The following is a 21,522-nucleotide window of genomic DNA, read 5'->3' on the forward strand; positions in this document are numbered from 1 at the left end:
AAATCTAATATAAAGCTGTGGGTATTCTTCTGTTTTACATTAATCTGTTTTAGATTTGTTGGTCAATTGAAAATACTATGTCCTTTTTTCAATAGGACATATGTGTTGAGTTGCATGTAGCTGCATGTCCTGTCCTTAAAGGGTTAGTTCACCCAAAAATGAAAATGTTCCCATAATTTATTCACCCTTGAGCCATCCTAGGTGTGTATGACATTCTTCTTTCAGACGAGTACAATCTGAGTTTTATTTAAAAAAATGTCCTGGCTCTTCCAAGCTTTATAATGGCAGTGAATGGAAGCCCCCAAAAGTGCATCCATCCATTATAAAAGTACGTATTTGTCTGAAAGAAGAATGTCAAATACACAGATGGCTGTAGGGTGAGTAAATCATGGGGTAATTTTAATTTTTGGGTGAACTGTCCTTTTATGGAGGACATGGCTGGGGTTGTAACCAAGCCCAAAACATGGACATTTTGAATTTTAAAATATGAGAGATTTGGGTTTTGGTTAATGTTCCGTTGGGAGATCTTTGCATAGGCTTTTTCTGTTTTGTTTTGTGCATTACTACCTCACTAGCGGTAGCCTGGCTACTGATTTTACAGGAAAAACAGCCTCACTCACATACATTCACACTGACCACATCCCGCTTTTTTTCCCTTAAGAACTCATCCGGCATTCTCTCAGCCATTTACACCTCCTGTGTCCTCAAAACATCTGAACCACAGAAAAGGGGAGAGAAAGGGATAGAAATGATGTGCAAAGAAAACATATTTGCTAGAGTTTTGTGTTGTTTCCTGATGACCTCTATTTATATCCGGGGAAAGCTGTCATACTTTTTTTGTCATCGTTTTTTTTTACTTCAGCTGATATTTCTCAAAGCTAGGTTTCTCTTTGAAAGTCAATTTCTGTACAGTCTTGGCTACAAAAAAGGATTTTTGGCAAAACGTAAAATTATAAAACAAAACAGATAAAAAAAAATCATTAAACCATTGTTTTCATAGAACAATAGTTTACTATTCATTAGGCTACATCATATAAAACCACTTTGTGTAATTTGACTGTGCACACAAAACTATAGTTACTGAAATAGACTCTGTGACAACTAACCCCGGTCTCTATTTGCATGTATGAATATAACATAGAATGGCATCCTCTGCGCAGGCGTAACTTTCGCCAGTTTCCCGTATAGCTCCATTTAGTTGCGACACAGGTTTCATTGTCCCGGCATGATACAGCGTTTGCATCCGGATGAGCTGGCAAGCTATCTCCCATATAGTCTGTCTGTTCATACGGCATCTCCTTTCTCGTAGATCAGACGGCATGGACAGCCATTTCATAATGATGGAGAGCTTGGACTTTACTGTCTCACACGAGCAAATTGCTTTCTGATAAGAATGGAGAAGTCGTTTACTCACAGTAGAGTGGGGGCTTCGCCATTCACATACTCAAAATGAGAAATGATTGTGTGTGGAGGAGAATGCAAAATCCCTCCATAGACTGTAATGGAAGAAACTAACAAGATGATACCATCCACTAAATGGCATTGGTTATGTGTGATCATGTGGGGAGGTGCATGCCATACTCCGTAGCCATTATTGTATCATTTCTCCATTGCCGTTTCATCTCAATCAGAACTAATAGAGCTGGCATTTTATTCATTCATAAGAGCTATACCTTAAATTCAGCTCCAGCATGCCTGCCATTCAGATTATTAGGGTCAGATCAATGAACTTAAAAGACATCTTTCCCATCCAGGGCCCAACAGCCATCAAAAAATGCAAAGTGTTCCAAGCTTGTATTATGGCTCAAAACACTTTCAAGGAGAATTCTAAAGATGCTTCAATTGAAACATTTTTGCCCCATTTTTTAATCAATGCAGATGAACTGAGTGAAATTCTGTTATGATGTAATTCTATAACTCCTGACAGTAGGGTGGAAAAGAAATAAATGGGGATTTTTGTCCATTTAGAGGCAATACAATGTTCCTAATCCATGCAACACCAATTCGTAAATGCAATAGCAGACTCATCAGGGTAAAACTGTAAGTATTTTTTGGTCTTAGCTTTTGAAAAAGTTTTTCTCTCCCCCAGAAATCCAGTGGAACACTTAGAATTCTGAAAGATGTTGGAATGTCTGTCTCGGAATGAAAATTCAAAGAGATTACACCAATCTCCTTCCATTTTCTCCTGTACTCATCTCAGAGTGACTGAAGCATTAGAACATTTAGTTCTCTTGCTGAGGTGAAATATTCACATTTTTGGACAAGCATAAATGTAGAATATTTACACGGCCTGAAATGAAACATATGTCAAAAAAAATTTATGTAAAATATTTTAAGGAGAATGAACCGGAACTTTTCGCATCAAACATATGCTAAGCTTCAACACTATATTGCAGATAGAACTAGATGTTGAAGCATTGCAGGCTTCTCAGTGAACACTGTTTAAGTCAGGTAGCATTGCATGCTACTCCAAAAGTGTTTTCACTCCACTGTCTCCACTGTTATGAGCACATTATTTCTCCCTCAGTGGGATATAATGTGGAATGATATGTTGTCCTTGTCGTCTCTTATTTGATGAATGCTCCATCCTCGGCTAATGGAAGATTTCTCACAGCTTCAATACACCATAAAACTTCTCGGAAGCTCTTACAACTGTATAACCTTGAGTGGGATTAAAACATCCAAACATTCCCCCTTCAGTATTATATGTGCGATGATGGATCAGCTTTACTGAAGCTAATTGCTAGCACAATTGCTTCTAATTATATTAATGCCCCATCAGTTTGACTGGGACTTGATTAGTAAAACCTGATGGAAAGCCTTTAAAATTCATTTCCATATCATAAATCCTAAATGTCTAATTTGGAAAATTAAGTGTGGTTTAAAAAAAAAGAAGTCACATAACCGTTTCATCAGCAATTAACTATGAAACTAAATGTGATAATCTTGTTCCAAGTGTGCTTATCCACTTTCAGACAATCTTTTCACTTTGTCTTTCATACAACTGAAAATGTGTGAATCACAACGTACTAAAAAAAAAAAAAAAAACTTGCCTTTTTAAAAGTATTACATAAATGTATAAATAATTTAATATTAAACGTATAAGTTGCAGTTCCAAAGAATATCTGGTACATCTACTTGTAAAAAAAAAACTTGCACATATTTATGTTAATTTATGGTACATATTTGTTTATAAACATACTTTGTGTATTAACAGGAAGGATACAATATGGAAAAAGGGAGTATATATTATATATACACACACACTCAAGTGTGAATGGATTGCCACCTAGTGGTGGGGTTTGAATGTTAAGGATAGAAAAGAAGACTTCTTACTGTAGTCTTTATTTCCTTTCATTAATTTATTTGAGATGGTTTACAAAGATACCATGAGTAAATATACCATTTTCAAAATATATTCCACTTTGTAAAGAATCAAGTGAAAGCATACAATATCATTGGCAAAGCATCAAAGGTAAAAAAATAAAAAAGATTGTGTCCACTAATGCACTATTTACAATTTATTTCAATGTGTAAGGCATGAGTATCTGTATGTGTTTGAAACCGTAATCAAATGCATAAAATACACAAGTTACACATAAGAAACAATGAAGTGAATCAATTTAAACCACAAGAACAAGTGGCTCGGTCCTTTGAATTGGAATGAAGAACATGGATTCTTTTGTTTGTTTGGTCATGAAGTTTTTGAGTCAGATTTAGGACAGTAGGACTAGGGCCTTGGGGTGCATCCAAAATCACTAACTGCTGAAGGTGAGGCAGATGCTGAAGATGAAGAAACACTGACGCTGGAACGTTTTGTTGTCTGAAAGAGAGAAGTCGTTTAGAATGAAAGTCTACTGAGGTCAGATACGCTCAAAATGCAGTACATTGACTTATTCTGACATAATATAGATTGACAATTCATGATAAAGAACTCTCACCTCACTTTAAGGACCTGCAGCTTTGGGAACATCTGAGGCATTTCTTTGATTATATCACAGATGTCGTGACAACACAAGTCCAAGTGAAAGTGAAGGAGATCTGGCACCTGCTCTGCCAAGATCCTGACTGCCTTCAAATCTGCGTTCACTCCCATGAGAGACAAACGCTGCACAGTCCTGGGTATTGATTTAGCATAGAGTCCGAGTGGGTATCCTACTAGAAAAAATACAAAAGGACAAACGTGTCGAGGGATTTATTGTATGAATCAAATATGAAATAAAGTGCTGAATTGTTCTGCTTATGTTCTTCCCTAACATACCAAATGATCAACATTTTCTAAGGGCTGTCAATAGATTAAATCAATATTTTAGAGGTAAAATATATGTATAGATATAATATAACAAATATTTATTAAAAACAATGACATTTGCTATTATTACTAGCAAGTATTAATACCAATTATTGTTATATTTTATTCATGAACCTGTGGGGGTACCCATGAAACTGAAAAACGGATTTTCTGAGTTTAACGTGTTTTGACGTTGTGATTCTTTCAAGTAAGCAATATGCTGTCAGTTTTAAATCGTTATATTATTTTAAGTATCATGTGACCTCCTTTGAAGCTTCCGGTTGAATACAGTTTTCTCTGAGGTAAAAATGAAGGATAACCCGTGTTTATGCGTTATTTTATACTTACAAGAAATTTTAAGTTCTGAGAGTACATGAAGCCCTTGCAACCATTTTGTGAGACGGCAAAATTGTGGATTATTGAGACGATGTCTATAATGCACCGTCAGTTTTGTCAGGGAGGACAGAGCGTCAAAGGCAGCAGGGGTGAGGCAGGGGTCTTTATAGGTTAACAGCTCCAGGCTCCTCAGCCTAATCTCTGCGTCAGGACTCTCTCCTGTGTGAAAGAAATTTGTGAAAATCTTCTCTTTCCTTAATTTTCTTTTCTTTTCTGAACGCATACATACCAGGACGCCCACTTGCTTTAGTTGGACCAAAGTAATCATCAGGAAGAATCCCATACTTTGGTCCCATTTTCCAGGAGAGGTGTTTTAAGTTGGGCAGACGACTCAACATGCCATGAAGGACAGGTTTAGGGATAGGATTGTTATCGTCGTGGTAGTGTAGTGAGGTAAGATTGACAAGTTGCGAAGTAGCAGCACTTATCTCCGATACTGAAGCTCTCTGGACCTCACACAAGCAAAGATGAGTCAGTTGCCTCAAAGATAAAAGTGAGCTGGTCAGACTCCGACAGCTACATTGACGGATGACAAGCCTCTCGAGGTGTTTTAGAACCCCCAGCTCTGCCAGAGCTCTGCCATCACTGCACTGAGCCAAAGTCACGGAACTGACCCACGGCAGCCAGGTCGCAATATGCTGCAACGCCTTTGCATTCGCCTTTTGAACAACGATGGACTTCGTTTTTCTTTGGCGCAGAGTTCTCCAAAAATGTGAATCGTAGATTTCGACCTTTTGGAGGACAATAACGCTGTCTTTCCATAAGGTCCAATGGTCGACCAGTCCTTTAAAGAACGTGCAGCTTAAACGAACACTCAATTTGTCACGAACAGAGAGAAATCCAAACACGCGGATCCAGATCTCATCCGGTAGTTGAATCGCGGACATCGTCTCCCTCATCCTCACATGTATTTCGTAATATTTAAGAACACTTATAAACTAAGTTACTCGTTTTGATATATTTTTGTATAATGCGAACACACGATGTGTTCCCGTGTCGTTCTTCTTCTTCTGTGAAGTTCTTGGCGGGTTGTAACCCAACTGAAAATGTCCATACCGCCACCAACTGTGCTGGAGTTTGACGAAGAAAAAAAAAACACCTTGCGTGTTCTCATGTTCCTTTGCGTTTTATTTATTTGTTTCAAATAAAAATCTAATTCGTTTGTTTCTAATATATTCCATTACTAAGGAAGATTTTCTATAGGCCTATTTTATTTTTCAGTCCATTTTTCTCACCCTCTTCTATACTGAAGTTGCATCCTTTACTCTCACTTTGTTCCCACTTTTAAATTCTGGGACATAAAATGCTGCTCACTTTCGCCTTGTTTCAGGGTTTATGATTCACCCATGTTTACCTGAATAAATGTAGAATGTGCCGTATTATTGTGTTCTAATGTTATAATTTTAATTTCTCTTCCAATATCTTCTTTCTGCATTCTATCATGTATTCATGCAAAGTCAATTTGTGGTTCACTTAATAACCAAGGTGGTATTGGAGATATTGTTACAGTTGGTCCGAATATTCTTGAATCCAGCTTCATTTCTTTTAACCGTTCCTTAACTTTCCATGCAAATCCTATTCCATGTAAATGATTAATCTCCCAATTTTCGTCTAATACTTTCCTAATATGCCATTAATCCAATACGCCATAGATAGGCAAATTTTTAGTGCCATATTTTTTATTCATACGGAAGAGTAGAATGTTTGCCAGCATTTCCTTTTAGCCTCCTTGACAATTCTCCTCACCTGAGCTCCTTTTCTCTCAGTAATTAATGGGAGATTCTGGTATTAATGACATTCTTAGCACCTAAAAGTTTAATTCCTTTGTATAGCTTCAGAACATTCCTAAATTCCACCAGGGAACAATCTTCGTTTACTCTTTGAGGAATTGCCTCTTCTGCTGCTTTAACTGACAGAAATTAATGTATTAATAAATCTATTTAGACCCTTAATTGAAGTTACCGGTATTCAGTTTTGACTTCATTACATATTTTATTAAACTTCATCCAATCTGCTTCAATTTGATGGTTTTATATATGTTTCCTTCGTCATTTCCAAGCCAATGGGTGCGTCTCAATCAGCTCCCTAGTTCAGTAGTCAGTTGTCACTTGTGTCCTGATCAGTGCCCTGACTACTGAATTAGGGACCTGATTGAGACGCACGCAATAACTACACATTTTCAGGAAGCGATCACTCTTTATCTTCCCATTGACATTTTAATGAGACCGATCATCTTCCTATATTCCAAATGTTGCACACCCACCTATCCTATCCTTCCTACTCGTTTTATAACTCATATATAACATTTTTGAACTCTTGGCCATTTGCAATTATACTTCTAGCATTTCGTTTAAAAATTACATAAATTTACATTTTATAACACTGGCTTAGCGAGTGTGATATTGATGCACCCTCTTGCCCTGTTCCAGTAGCCTAGTGACTGAATCTGACCAATGGATGTATCCTTATATACAAGGTACGAGCCGCTGCAGATATTTTAATTTTTCAGTGCTTTTGTTTGTTTACTTTGAGCAGTAGAGTTCAGCACGAGTCGTTCTTTTGAGTGGATCTTTTCAGTTGATCAATTGAACCGATTCATAAAACCGGTCTGAACGATTCGTTCACATTGAAAATATGTTGGAAAATACTTTGTTTTATAAGCCGGGTGGCTGATGGCTAAACACACTTAACCGGGAAACATTACAATAAACGCCATGATTAATAAATCCTAATCGGAAAACGAACAGCAAGATGCAACGTGGTGCGTTTTTGAGGTACAAGAATCACATCACTGCTTTTGACCAATTCTTTACAATTAACTCTTCGAAAGAACCGATTTTCTTAGTGAATCACTCACTTCCTAGCAGCATTGACGGAAGTGACGCAGCCTTTGCGCGACCTGAGACGTTAGCCGCGCTTTATCCGGGAAAATTCAAACGAGTTTTTATGGTAAGCGAGTCATTTTTGTTTTTGTTTTTTGTAAAGTTACGCCATAATGTTATTTACTCAACTATATATTAAGTTGGGTCCTTATTTCACCCACTGATATGTAAACGATCCTTTTACATGGGATTTGTCGACGGATAAGTGTGCACGGGGTTATTATCGTTTAAGCTTGAAAGCGTTGGATTTAGAGAAGTGTTATGGTAAAATTCCATTAAGATGTTTATTTTTTAATGTTATTTTATAACTGCTGTTGCGTGTCTTGTTACAAATAATGTGACTATTTGTTGAAGCGTCCAGATTTACAGACAATCTTCACTTTTCCCACTTCTTTTGTTAATTTTCTTTGCATTTTATAGGATTTTGCTGAGAACATGGATCACAACGGGTCTGTAAACAGTTAGACTGACTTTCCTCTTACACAACAATGTATCATCCACTACAAGACTATTTAATTCCGCCTGAAGTTCCTTCGTCGGGTGACATGATCACACCAGTCAAAACCATACCTAAAACCGCTCACAAATGGGCAGCTGGGTCAGGCAGAAAGATTTCGAACAGAGACGTGTTGGTGATGAACTCAACTGCACAGAGTGCTGAAGAAAATAGCCCAAATATCCCCTCTGAGCTCAGCAGCATCAATGCCACGGCAGAGGTTGCCCCTCAATACAAAGCTGACCTGATGCTGAAGAGGTGCAGTGAGACGCCAGCAAAGATTTTTGCGAGAATGAAGGCAAAAGTTCAGAGACAAAATTCTGCAGGGCAGGAGGCAGCCTCTGATCATGTAAAAAACCAGGAGATCTGTGGTCGTATCCCATTGAACCCTGTGGTCCAGTACTCCCAAAAGAGTAACGCCAACCAGGAGACATATGTGTTAGCTCTCTCACCTCCACAGTCGCCGAAAGGAGATGCACAGGCTGGAGAAATGGACTTGCCACAAGAAATTCATTCCATCAATGTCCATAAAGTGCCTGGAAGACAAAATGAAACTTTTAGTACTGAGTCACAGTCATTTATTGGTTAGTTCTCTCTCTCTCTCTATCTATCTATCTATCTATCTATCTATCTATCTATCTATCTATCTATCTATCTATCTATCTATCTATCTATCTATCTATCTATCTATCTATCTATCTATCTATCTATCTATCTATCTATAATTTCAGATGTTGTACATTGCTGTAATTTAATTCTTTTAATTTCACTTTTCTTTTTTATTATTTGTGTGTCTAGAGCCATTTATTTTACTGGAGAATATTCCTGGGGAGATATTCTCTGAGATGAAAGCAAGGCGCAAACAAATGCCGGAGAATCTTTATAACAGAAACAGAGGTATGATTTGTATATTAATTTTTGTCTTAGCAATTGCTGTTCTCTGACACTTCAGCGCAGTTGTATTCAGTGTGACTCAATTAATTTCTAAAAATCTGTTGTGTTTGTTTACTTAAGAGCCTTGTGTGCTGTTGGACAAGGTGGTTCCTGATGAGACATTAGCCCAGCTTCAGCAAAAACCCATCAATTACCTGAGTGGAAATAGAGGTATAATATTTTAATTTACCCTGCATTACTAGGAGTCTGGATATGAATCTTTTTCATAAGCATATACTGATATAAAGCTTTGTTTATAATAACCAGTTGTATGTGTGTGTGTGTTTATTTTTCTTTTTTTGTGCACTGGAAGCATCTTTCACTAATATGTGACAATAGTTGACTTGACAATAGATCTGATTCAGATTTTTTTCATTACAACACTGGGTTACAGACATAGACCTACTGTAACCTGATGATAATGCAAAAGTAACTCACGCAAAGAGCAATATGACAATGATCATAATAAATTTTCTCTGAAATTTGATTACAGGTGGTTGTGTATTTGGTGAGAGGAGCATTTCTGTAGAAAAAGACAATGAGGAAGACCTCCAAAATGACTTGTCCAGTAGTCCTGAGTCGGCTCCGTTTGGTCAGTCGGAGTGCACAGAAGTGGTCGCTGGACCCCTTCAGCCCTCTCATAATCTTCTGGAAGATCCTCTCCTGCTGCTTTCTCCTCGCGTCTTGATCCCACGAAAGCAAGGGGCTGTTTTTCAGTCAAAACAACAAGCTAGACAAGCCGCCGTAGTGCTAGACGAAGGAACCAAAGTAAGTTAAGGAAAAAATTTTTTTTTTTTTGTGGTTTAAGATAACTGACAAAAAATGAAATGCCAAAAAAGTGATTTGGTGGTTTTATATTTTGTAATTGTGACATTATTGTTGTTGTCTTTTAGGTGAGGGGGATTCATTTAAGAGACTGGGTTTTGAAACTGCTCAACAAAGATATAGTGGTTGATGGTATTCGCATGTAAGATATTTTCTTTTTACTTTTTTTTTCTAATTCGTTTTGTTTGATTGCTGTGCTTATGGTATATCTTGAAGACTTGTCATATTGTCTGTGTGCTACATTATAAATGAAGGTAAATCTTATGATATTACAGCATTATGCTTTTCATTAATACACAAAAATGTTTTCTTTACAAACCCATTGCAAATATTAGCTGTATGATTTCAGATATCATGTAGCTCTAACGTGGTTTTGTTTGATACTTACAGAGACACTATGATACCTTGGCACAGCAGTTTCATCATTGAAAGAGTCTCGAGTAATGTGCTCAAGACCTCATCTGGGAGAACCTACGTCCTCATTGGGAAAATGGCCAAACATCCCAATTCATGTAAGAAACATGCTTTTTTTAATAAGGTTGCCTTACTTTGATTGTTTACTTCATTTAACAGTTTTGATTTTACTATTACAGTGTTTCCATCATGGTTTTTGAAGAAGTTTCTGTTTGGGTTTCCAAAAATGTGGAAAGAGTACCTGGATCAGTTTTTGAGTGGTCTCATTAGGTATGTTGCCTCAACTCTGTTATTATATAATGTATTATCAAATAATAAAAAATAAACTATATATTTAATTAAACAATTACCTATTTTTGATTTAGATCACCGAAAAGTCGGAAGGATGACAGCTGTGTAAAACCTCCCAAAGCAAGAAATCAACAGGCTTCTAAAAACTCAACATCCAAACATCCCAAGATTCAAGCAATTATAACCTGTGAGTATATCATATGTCATGAGCAAAGAATGGCCTGGATATAGTGATGTCCGATGTGACTGCGTATTTTTCTATTGAGTGACTTCTTTTTGAAGAATCAGTTTGAACAGGTTCACAAATCAATCTAATTTGTTACTGAATCGATCAAAATTAATTGATTCATTATAATATCTTGCTGCATTTATATTTTATTGGTGTCTGGATCATGAATGTTTGGAATCAAATTAAAATATTTAATTTAAACTCTGGTTATCCTCTTTGGATTGAAATGCTAGTTTTATTGTTGTACAGCTCCCATCACTCCCACTGACGGCCTTCAGTCGGGCAGTGCAAAAGTTTCCCGCAGTGGCCGACTCATCAAAGCGCCATTGGAATACTGGAAAGGAGGGAGGATTGTTATGGACTCTGACATGAATGTCACTGTCCATGAAGACTATTCTACCTCACTGCTGTCCACGGTATTCTTCTCATTTCATTTAGCAGTGCAAACAATGTCTTTTGATCTTTAGTGATACTTGCAGGGACTTTATATATTGTTATGGTGCAAGTGGGCCATTTCTTAAAGTAGTCAATAATTCACCAAAATTACATATTTAAAAGTTTCATACCTTTAAAATAGCTTGTGACTCTACACCCTTGCTTCATTTAGTATACGCAGACCCATAAATATGCAAATTATCCCCGCCTCCACTCACTCAACAGCTCAGAGACCCATATGGTCAACTTTTACTCAAGTTACTGTAGTAAACGCTGCACAATACAACATCAGACACATAACATTAATTAATATGATTAGCCTTTTGCTTGACTTGGTTATCATAAAGCTAATAATGTGTTGCTAATGTTACACAAACCACGTTCCCATTCACCATCTCAGTCTGCCTTCTAAAAATCAGCATCCTTAGAAACACTTTGAACATCATTAGAGAAAGACATACAGTTCAGAAATACATGATATATACACAATTCACCCGCTATATTGCTAAATGTACATGATTTTTCATATCAACAGAAAAATATACTGGTGTGGCATCTCTTAAGACATCCCTGATTCGTAGCACAGTAATGGCGATATGCTAAAGCCCGCCTGCACGTTGACGTGATTGGTTACAAGTAGTGCTGGTTAGGCCTGTCACGATAACACATTTTGCTGGACAATAAATTGGCCATGAAATGATTTGCCATAAACGATAATATTGTCGTTCTGAGACCATTTTCATCTAAAATAATAATAATGGCATAATAATGCAGGTACACCTTTTCAAAGATCAATAAACTTTTATTTCCAAAGGCTATTTAACACTGAAAACGGAAAGCATTTTAAATATCCACAATAAATGAACAAAACAACCAAAACAAAAAAAGCAATGGACTCTCAGTCTGTTAACAAAAAAATGCACTTGAATAAACAGCTGGGAAAACTGCAATGAATGATTGTGTATTAGGTAGTGCTGGGAATTGATTAATTTTTTACTAATTAATCAAACATTTTTCTGTAATTAATCATGATTCATACGTTTTTAATGTTTTGATATTGTAATAATTTCAGTTACTCTTCAAATTAATGCAGAAACAATTTATTGACAGCATATGGGCGGTATGACTAAAAATTTATATCACAGGATTTTTCTAAATTAGTTTCGTGGTTTATGACGGTATTTTTTCCCCCATGCATGACATGGGTGTTAACGACATTTTCTACTGATTGAGAGAGGAAATACTGCAGTAGATTGACTTAGAATACCATATTTTACCGTCATGATGAGTGAATATTGAGGAAAAATTCCACACTAGAATTAATACAGGTTTGCAAAGCCTCACAAAATGATGCTGTGGGGAGACAGCAACCAATAAAACACAGACCTGCAACACACACGTGAATATTAAAATATGACCAGAGAGAAAAAAACAGTGTTGAGGGCACCTTGATGCATTTCAAAAATCTAACCATATATAACAACAAACTGCCAAAATGAGGGAGATGCGCGGAAGAACATTTAAAAGGTCTAATAATATGTCTATATTTTCAATACATTTAAGAGCACTACAGTCTCTGAACAAACAACATGGGTCAGTTTAACATGGTAAAAATAAAGGCAATTTTTTTGCCCATTATTCTTTGAATTGTCTGTCTACTACATAATTTTCTTCTGTGTATCAGAATAATCCATCGTGTTCATGATCACGTACGGCTGTATCAGTGTCCTTATTTGCACATATATTTCATTTGAAGATGATGTGATGAAATATGTGCGTTGAGTTTAGAGCACTAGAGTATATGAAATATGTCCATAAAAAAATTCAACGGGCTCACTCTGATCTGTACCTGATCTATATGATCCATGTGGTGAGCGTTGTTAAACTCATCGCGGTGCTCCGCGCAGAAACCGCTCTCTTGCACGCACCGCATGTTGTTTGAATTCTCCGCTGTAATGCGATCTCAGCTGTGTCCTCACTGAAGTGCAACAGTGAAAAGGGACCCCTCAAACAGTCACGCTGCGCCGCGTTCCGAACGCTGTTTAAGCAACATACACCGGTATTGCAGTATAATAAAAATTCATATCATAACAAAAATAAACACTAGTATTGGGTATGAACCGGTGTACCGCCCAGCACTAGTTACAAGGTAGTTTCAAACCGCGTTTTTGAGACTGTCTTTGGTTCACTGGACTTAAGGAGAAAATACTCAGCAATGGTGTTGACTTATGAATTTGCACATTTGTCTTAAAGCATATTAAAAATACCACAAAGACATATAAACAACATTTAAAAACTTTAAATTTGTTGTTATTTTTCTTTCCAGCCGAAGAAGCCAGTAACACTGGCAACATCACAAATCACAGAGGAAAGATCATTTAGGCCTGAAACTCTGGGGAGAGGTGTGTATTGATAACATGCTTGTATTTTTAAAGTACATTTTTCATTTCATTGCAAATTTTCAAGTGTATTTGTTTTACAAAAGGGAGGCATAACACATCTAGCAGTGAAGATGAAGTGTCAGTGCCAATGAGGAGAATCAAACAGCGTTCCAAACCCCAAATGAATGCCATATCTCAAAGCAATCAAATAGAGAGCAAAACACTGAATAAACCTACAAGAGCTCAGAAAGGACCCCCAGTTGTGTCCGCCTCTAACTCGGGTCATGCAGTGAAACAAAAATCTAGTCAACCTCAAAGAGCCTCTCGGAGAAAACAACCGTTCAGAGGAGAGGAAACCACTGCGGGTTCTGGGGCAGAAATGACAGCGAACACACAAGTTGATGAAGTGAATGCTAATTTCTCACTTGGAGATGGAAGACTGTCATATGATGAACAGGAAACCGGCATTGAGAATGATTCGAAGACAAACCGCAACAGAAAGTCCTCCCAAAAACAAATCCAGGGTGAACCGCACTCCATGCCACACGATAACAGTTCCTTGCGCCGAAGCTCTCGCTTAAGCTCCAGAGCCCAATCCTCTACTGACTCAAACAGCTCAATTACATCTCCAGACCCTCCAAAAAGAACAAGAGGAAAAGGGTCCACAGACCGTAAACGGCTAACAAAACCTCATAAGATTGAGACCTCTGTGCCGCAAGAATCTACAAGTCATATGGGACAAAATGAACAAGGTTCACGTAGACCAAAAAAGGTCTTGCAGAGAAATTCAGATGATGTTGGGGCAGGAGATTCAATCAATTTTCCCACAGATGATGATGATGATGATGATGATGATGATGAAGAGAAACGACAACTTGACAAGAAGAACAAGACGTTATTATTGAAGAGGACAAGACAAAGGAAAGGTAAATCTGAACTTAAAATGAATGGACACCTGCTTTCCTCAGAGGACATGCATTCTGAGTTTTCGGATGATGTGGAAAGTGCTGTTTCAAATAACAGAAGATCAAAGAAATCTGAAACGGGAAAAGCAAAAACTAGAGGCAGAAAGCCACAAGCCGAAAGCGGCAATCCAAATGAACAAGATGAGCTGTTGGATGGAAAATGGACTGAAAAAGAGCTACAAAAACTACACGAGTAAGCTTTTATCTTGACAGCCAGTCTAACGTTGTTTTTGATATGAAACATTTTCTGGCCGTGATTTTACGAATACACATCATTTAATTAGATGCCATTTAGAAATGTAGACCGATCATGATATCACTGTGTATCTGTTTGGACAGGGCTGTCAACTCAATCCCCAAGCACAAGAGCGGTTACTGGGCAAACGTTGCATATGTTGTTGGAACTCGTTCGGCTGAAGAGTGTCAGGAACAGTATAATGCCCATCAGAAGACCAACAAAAACCCCAGAAAAAGAGCATCAAAGAAACCAGCAGCAACTGAGGAGCCAGGTACCTATCCTTTACAGTATAATCTGATGAGTTATGCTTTTACAAATTTTGGAAGTTTTTGCTTGCAAATCTGTATAATTGAAAAAGCCTGACCTCAGTTTTGCTCACAGGAAAGGAAATAGTTGAAATAACTGCTAAAGCTGGAACTCTTAAAAGGAGACAGCAGATGAGGCATTTCTTGGACCACATGCCCAAAGATGACCATGATGATGTGTTTACCAGCTCACCAATGCACAATAAACAAATCAAGGTGCTTTAATGTTGGTTGATTTAGATCCACATACACTGAACTAGATTTCATATTCATTGCACACTCAGATCTGATAAAGCCTGAATCAGATATCTTGTTTATACTGCTAATATAAACAAGACTAACTTTATAACAGTCTAACTTGACCATTGTCTTCTGTAGTTGCCTGTATTTGCTGCAAATGGAGATGATGAGGATTTCAGCCAGCTCCAGAACCCTCAGACGCCGAGTTCTAGCATCTCTAATAATACTGCTAAAACCCCTCAGTGTTTGCACATCAGCCCTGGAATGATGGGATCCATCAATAAGTATGTCTTTATCTTGACCGCCAAAGCAGACATTTTCATGCTTTTGGAGTATTTAGAGAGCGGAAGCTGAGTGTTAATTTGCATCTTCGTATAAATCAGTAATTTTTTTGGTTTATCTTAAGGAATAACATGGACAAGTACATTTTCCATCTTCAGAAGAAACAAAAAGGACTGAAACGGGGCAAAAATGCTGCAGCAATGGTAACTATCTTAAAATCCTGTTTGTCTAAAACCCAAAAGTGATCCAACTGTTTTATTTGTTGAGATGAACATGTTCTGTTTTTTCAATCAATATGACAGTGATGCAATATTGTTCTTGTTCTTGTGTAGGACAAGTTTAAACCAACTCCAGCAGTCAAGAAGGCCCTAAAGAGATGTGTTGGTACGCACATTACATTTTTGGTAACTCTATGGCAGGGGTGTCCAAACTCGGTCCTGAAGGGCCACTATCTTGCAGAGTTTAGCTCTAACTTACCTCCATATACACCTGTCTGGAAGTTTCTAGTATGCCTAGCAAGACATTGATTAGCTGGCTTGGCTGTGTTTAATTAGGGTTGAAGCTACACTTTGCAGGACAGTTGCCCTCCATGAGCAGGATTGGACACCCCTGCTCTATGGCTATGTTCACACTGCAGGCAAATCAGACCGCCCCCCCCCCAAATCAGATCTTTTCAGGCAGACTGCCTGCACTATTTATTGCAAGTGATCAGATAAAATGTGTCCAGAAATAACCAACACATCTACATGGATAATTGCTTTGTCAACAATGTAGTCTCACTCTTCAAAAAAAGTGCCCTTTCTGCGCTGTGACTCGACAGGGTGCTTATTTGGAGAGCGAGATAATAGCCCTAAATTTTTCCTGCTTCTGTTTTGAAAGCCTTGTCACATACGTAGGTACGCCTACGATATGGTGGTATCTAATACTGTATTATAATATAATATATATTTATATATTGATGTTCTGTGCTGTAGTCACTGCCAAAATCTTTGGACATAATGTTTAGAATACTTTTTCCATTACCGGTTTTGATGTTATCGTTTTGTAGAGTTAAGACAATTTAAAATCTGATTTGAGCAGCCAGATTGTCCATACTCAGACGCATCTGTAAAAATCTGATCAAAAATCAAATCACATTTTTAACTCCTCCAAATGTGGTTTGCATCTGATTTTTTTTGGTAACACTTTATTTTAATATGTCTTGTTGCATATGTTATACGTATACGTAAATTATGCATGGTTATATGCAACCAACCCTAAACCAAACCCTATTTGTGTGCGTGCGTGCATACATACAATCAGATTTTTGCTGGCAGTCTGAACATAGCCTGATACAGATTGCGTTGAAAAATATACTATGATGTTTATCCATGTTTTTGTGTGTGTTTTTTTTTCAATTCATCACCCACAGCTGAAGATGATGACTTTGTGGTGTGGAATATGCTCTCAGATAAGGATATCCCATCCAGAGCTGATGACAGCGATGAGGAGGATGATTATTTTATGGATTACTGCTGAGTCTTACTATCATTGTTTAGCATTTGAAAAAATTATTTTAAATTAGCAAGTTCTACCTTGTTTTTTGGCCAGTTCAGAGTTTATCAGTGGATTGTGTGTTTTTAAATTTGGAGTTCATAATCAGTGAATTTTATACCATCAAAAAGAAACGAGTTATAATTATTCCTCACTGAAATTTTTACATTTTAGATTTGTATTTTATTGTAATGTGTTTAAAATAAATATAAGCAAATTCAACGTATGAACAAATAAAACCGTTCAAATGAAATTGTTGTTACGTAAATTTGAAAAGTTTTACGTACGTATTCTTTGGGTGTAAAGGGCAGAAATGCTGGGCTAGCAGTTAAGTCTCAGCTGTGTTGCCTGTATTATGTTCCTTTATACATTTTTGGAAAATGTCCCTATTGGTCTTTTAGTTTACTGCTGTTTTAGAAATGCTTCGTAAAGGACATTAAGTATTAACACCTTTTACAGTTTTTATTTCTTTTCTTTTTCCTCCTTGATGTACACTTATTTCAAATTAAATGTTCTTGCACCAAAAAGATTTACCATGAACCACCCTCAGTGACCTGTAGAATTAATTACCAAATATGTTTCTGCTACTGTACTTGGACGTATGTGTAAGTGACCTCTTATTGGCTAATTCCTGCATATAAAGTGAATAACGTTCATGATTATTGATTTGTTTTAGAGTTCTGCATCGCAAGCTCCATATGCTGTGTAGGTAGCGGCTATATAATGAGCAAAAATGTTAAACAGGTATTGTATAATGCATAAAAGCTGTACAGGTTGGCCGCTTTAATATATAATCTACACAAATATAACGGCTGTAGTGTTTTTATCCCTCTAGCGGTCAGTCACTTCATGTTCTCTTTAACGTGGCTGCGCTTCAGTTCACAGTTTAACTCGCACTTTCATGCAAGCAGATGTCTTTGAGGAATTACACACAAACAAGGGATATACCTCTCTCACTATCTTCCCCCCGACGATACAGTTGATGGATTTAGCAGGTAACACACATTTTACTTGTGATATTTTCATTTTAAAGACAGTAAGTCGCTGCTTTTGAAGATTTATCCCGCTAGCATGTCAGAATTGGTTAGCATTAGATATAAGCTAGCGTTAGGCTAAAATACCTAAACAATACATACAATCACTGACAACTACATGTCCGTTTTATGTTTGGTTAAATAAATGTTAGATGATAACTATCTTTGTGTGAAGTTGGCAGCAAATCTGGTTAGCCAGAGGTCTTGTTTATTTAGCCTGCAGTCATCATCTGTTCTACTCACAAAGACTTAGTTATGAAAATATATTTTGTTTTTATTTATTTATCCAGTGCTCAAACAGATAGTTGGATTTTTATCAAAAAGCTACAAGTTGATACAGGAGCATAAAACATTAATCACTTCTAATAATCGTCACATTTCTAATGAAAATGAATAACGAACCAAATTCACTTAACGTTATACTAATAAACATGTAAGAAAAGTAACGAGTCTCCTTGCTGACTCCTCATATAGACAAACCTAAAATAATTACTATCCCATCCTTTTTGTTCCCCTGACAGGCTCTTTGATGTCTGCATCCCACCCTACTTAATCTGGTTTAGAAGTTGAAATTCATTTAAGGTTTTCTTGGTCTGCTGGTTTCTCTCCATACTGCGCAGACGCAGTGCACACAATGCATAATTCATAGCTGACATATAAGTTTACAAGGTACTTTTGGTAGAAGGCATGTGCCATGTATAACAAACCCTTTATTAACTGCAATGTTTACAGACTTTTCTGCATTAAAATGCAGAAGTTATAAAACAGGACATGTAGCAAAGTCCTTATCTGTATATAGATATGCAGAGTCATAATTGCATCAGTTTCTAATTACACAACATCTTTGATGAACCTGTTATAACTAACCAGTTTTCAAACTTGTAGAAGCCACATACCCCCAAATATGATCATCCCTGTGCAAGGGACCCCCATTAAAAAATGTAAAAGTCAGCCATATATTGTTATTTATAAAGAATCAATCTATACTGTAAATTGTATATTAAGAACTATGTGTAAAAGATTGTGTCTACTCACTAAAGTACTCTACGGGGTTATTATTAGCCTGGATGCCAGCCGAACTTAGCCCCACCCACAACATTTGAGGTTGGGAAGTTCGGTCTGGACTTGATCCGTTGTAGAGCAACTATGCTCGAACCAGAGCTGTTCAGACCAATCAAATTGTCAGGGCGGGCTTTAGACGATGATGGACAGATGATCAACAGTAACGTAATCATCCACGTCACCAAAGAGCGCTTGGGTTAAATTAGTTTACTAAACGGAGAACTTGTTCACTTTTACTATTTCTCTCAAAAATGATGATCGTGTTGGTTAGTACTCCGTGTATCCTTAAATTCTTTTTACAACACCGGCAAAGACCGTTTACACTCATCATCTTCTACTTCTTCCAGCGTGCGTGCAGTTGAGTTCTGCACTCAATTGGATAGACCTACAACCAATCGTATGTTGACAACTATGCATCACTCAACATACGTCACTTACTCCGTTGCTCTGATTGGTTGTAGGTCTATCCAAATAAGTGCAGAGGCATTTTCGCCCCATAATCACAGCCCAATGGAGCAGTATCAGACTCATATTCTGACTAGAATCTGAGTATGACGATGTCAGGCAGGCTAGGTTATTATAGTTACTTGACATAAGATAAACATTAACTTAAATTAATAAAAAATATAATAAAACAAACTGTTAAAGTTACAGTTCAATTAGTTTCCAAAGCAACAGTATCTTAACATTATTGTTTATTTATTTACTTATTTAATTAATTATATATATATTTTTGTCTTACTTTCATTTAATTAAAAAAAAAACTTACTTTTTTTTTCTGTAAAATTATTTACGTATCCCTTAGCACTCCCCCAGTTTGAAAACCCATTGTGTAAACGTCTGGTTTATTTCAGAGTGGATTGGTGTGTCCGGAAGGTGAGGGACGCTGCATTCGGGCTCTTGGGTGAAAAGTTGGAGAAAACAGAAAGATGGAGCAGGCTCATGGATTACTGCTGAACGAGGAAGCCTGCAGTCAGCTACGGGAGCCCCAGAGGGCCGAGTTTGTCTTTGAGTGGCTGCGTTTCCTCAAGAAACTTCTCCCTGCTACAGACCGGGTGAGTTGAGAGCGCTGACAATAAGCGCTCTGTTTGAGAAGAAATGCTTCTGTCTGCCTCTCTCTCTTAAACACAAGCAAGCCTCTCTGAACAGACTCTCTGATTATTTGTCTGCCTTTCCACCGGCTGTCTCTCAGCCTGGAATGGACTAGTGATGTGTCTGTCTGTTTCATACTGGTGCAGTGCCAAGAAACTGCGATTAAAGGGCTGCGCTCAACTAAACAATATGTTGGTGTGTATTTGTGTGGCAGGCCGATGTAAAACAGAACCAGAAGCGGCTGGTGGAGCAGCTGACGACGGTACTGACGAGTTCCCCGGGCCCGCCGACACGCTTGCTGCTGGCACAGTGTCTGGCGCTGGTGTACCGAGTGGGCGACTCCCTCATGTCCAGCCTCACCGTGGACCGCTGCAATGATATCATCCGCAGCAAGGATGACTCTCCCAGCTTCCTGCCTACACGACTGTGAGTGTCATAAATCTGCACCCTACATGCACACATCACGTACCCCAACCGCAGATGGGCTTCTGCATGAGTCCCTGCCAGTGCGCTTACTTATTTCTCCCTATAGGGCAGCTGTGGCCTGTTTGGGTGTGCTGTATGAGCAGCTGGGCCGACTACTCATCAACTCATTTAAAGAGACCGTGGCAAACCTTTTGAAAGCCATGAAGAGCGCAGAGGTACGTGTGGCTGCACAACACTACATGATTTACAGTTCAGCCAAACACACATATGTGACTGTACTTGACTGCAAAAGATAAAGCTTTCCTGTGACCAATAGTTTGAAGACCATACATCACAGACACATTTTATTTTTATCATCACAAAATGCACAACCGTGCTTCGGACTGTTTGTTCACAATCAATGAATAGTGCTCATTTAAGCCAAGCGATTGCTTATGAACTTACCGGTATGCCGATCAATTATGGCAATGTTTACTTCACTGTGTTTATATAGTTTATATATAAGAATGCATAATTTGTCTCATCTAAGAGCAGCCTGTAATAATAAAGCATAGACATTTCAAAATAAGAGTCCTGGTGTATTTCAGGCTCTTTTATAATTAAAAGTCACGCAGTGTGTCCAATTTCCACCCCGATTTGTATTCAGTATATATATATATATATAATATATATTATATATTCTTTATTTTAATTTTGTTGAAATTAACCTGATGTACCAAACTAAAACTGAAATAAACATTTATTAAAAACTATACACACATTTAAAAAAAAA

General features: G+C 37.5%; 3 protein-coding genes across 3 annotated transcripts in view; 2 read left to right on the forward strand and 1 right to left on the reverse strand.

Annotated features, from left to right (window-relative positions):
* Positions 1-3,165: 3,165 nt before the first annotated feature.
* Positions 3,166-5,713, reverse strand: LOC307136113 (uncharacterized protein). Its single transcript, XM_079832895.1, has 4 exons — positions 4,917-5,713; positions 4,640-4,846; positions 3,942-4,158; positions 3,166-3,823 (listed from the first exon to the last, which is right to left on the reverse strand). The coding sequence occupies exons 1-4, from the start codon at positions 5,584-5,586 to the stop codon at positions 3,619-3,621; spliced, it is 1,299 nt and encodes a 432-aa protein (XP_079689021.1). The 5' UTR covers positions 5,587-5,713; the 3' UTR covers positions 3,166-3,618.
* A 1,845-nt stretch (positions 5,714-7,558) lies between these two features.
* Positions 7,559-17,937, forward strand: mis18bp1 (MIS18 binding protein 1). The gene is made up of 18 exons (XM_079832905.1): positions 7,559-7,636; positions 7,990-8,649; positions 8,864-8,962; positions 9,080-9,169; positions 9,492-9,766; positions 9,892-9,965; positions 10,214-10,335; positions 10,417-10,507; positions 10,603-10,715; positions 11,007-11,173; positions 13,519-13,594; positions 13,678-14,731; positions 14,878-15,047; positions 15,158-15,297; positions 15,460-15,605; positions 15,728-15,806; positions 15,936-15,987; positions 17,015-17,937. The coding sequence occupies exons 2-18, from the start codon at positions 8,058-8,060 to the stop codon at positions 17,119-17,121; spliced, it is 3,447 nt and encodes a 1,148-aa protein (XP_079689031.1). The 5' UTR covers positions 7,559-7,636; positions 7,990-8,057; the 3' UTR covers positions 17,122-17,937.
* Positions 17,938-17,976: 39 nt separating this feature from the next.
* Positions 17,977-21,522, forward strand: part of heatr5a (HEAT repeat containing 5a) — a 46,540-nt gene continuing 42,994 nt past the window's right edge. The window contains exons 1-4 of the mRNA XM_079833256.1: positions 17,977-18,131; positions 20,087-20,287; positions 20,539-20,750; positions 20,857-20,965. Coding sequence (XP_079689382.1) covers positions 20,162-20,287; positions 20,539-20,750; positions 20,857-20,965 — 447 coding nt within the window. The 5' untranslated portion in view covers positions 17,977-18,131; positions 20,087-20,161. The remainder of the gene's footprint in view (positions 18,132-20,086; positions 20,288-20,538; positions 20,751-20,856; positions 20,966-21,522) is intronic.

This window comes from Gobio gobio (genome assembly GCF_949357685.1).
Source record: "Gobio gobio genome assembly, chromosome: 13".
Classification (NCBI taxonomy): domain Eukaryota; kingdom Metazoa; phylum Chordata; class Actinopteri; order Cypriniformes; family Gobionidae; genus Gobio; species Gobio gobio.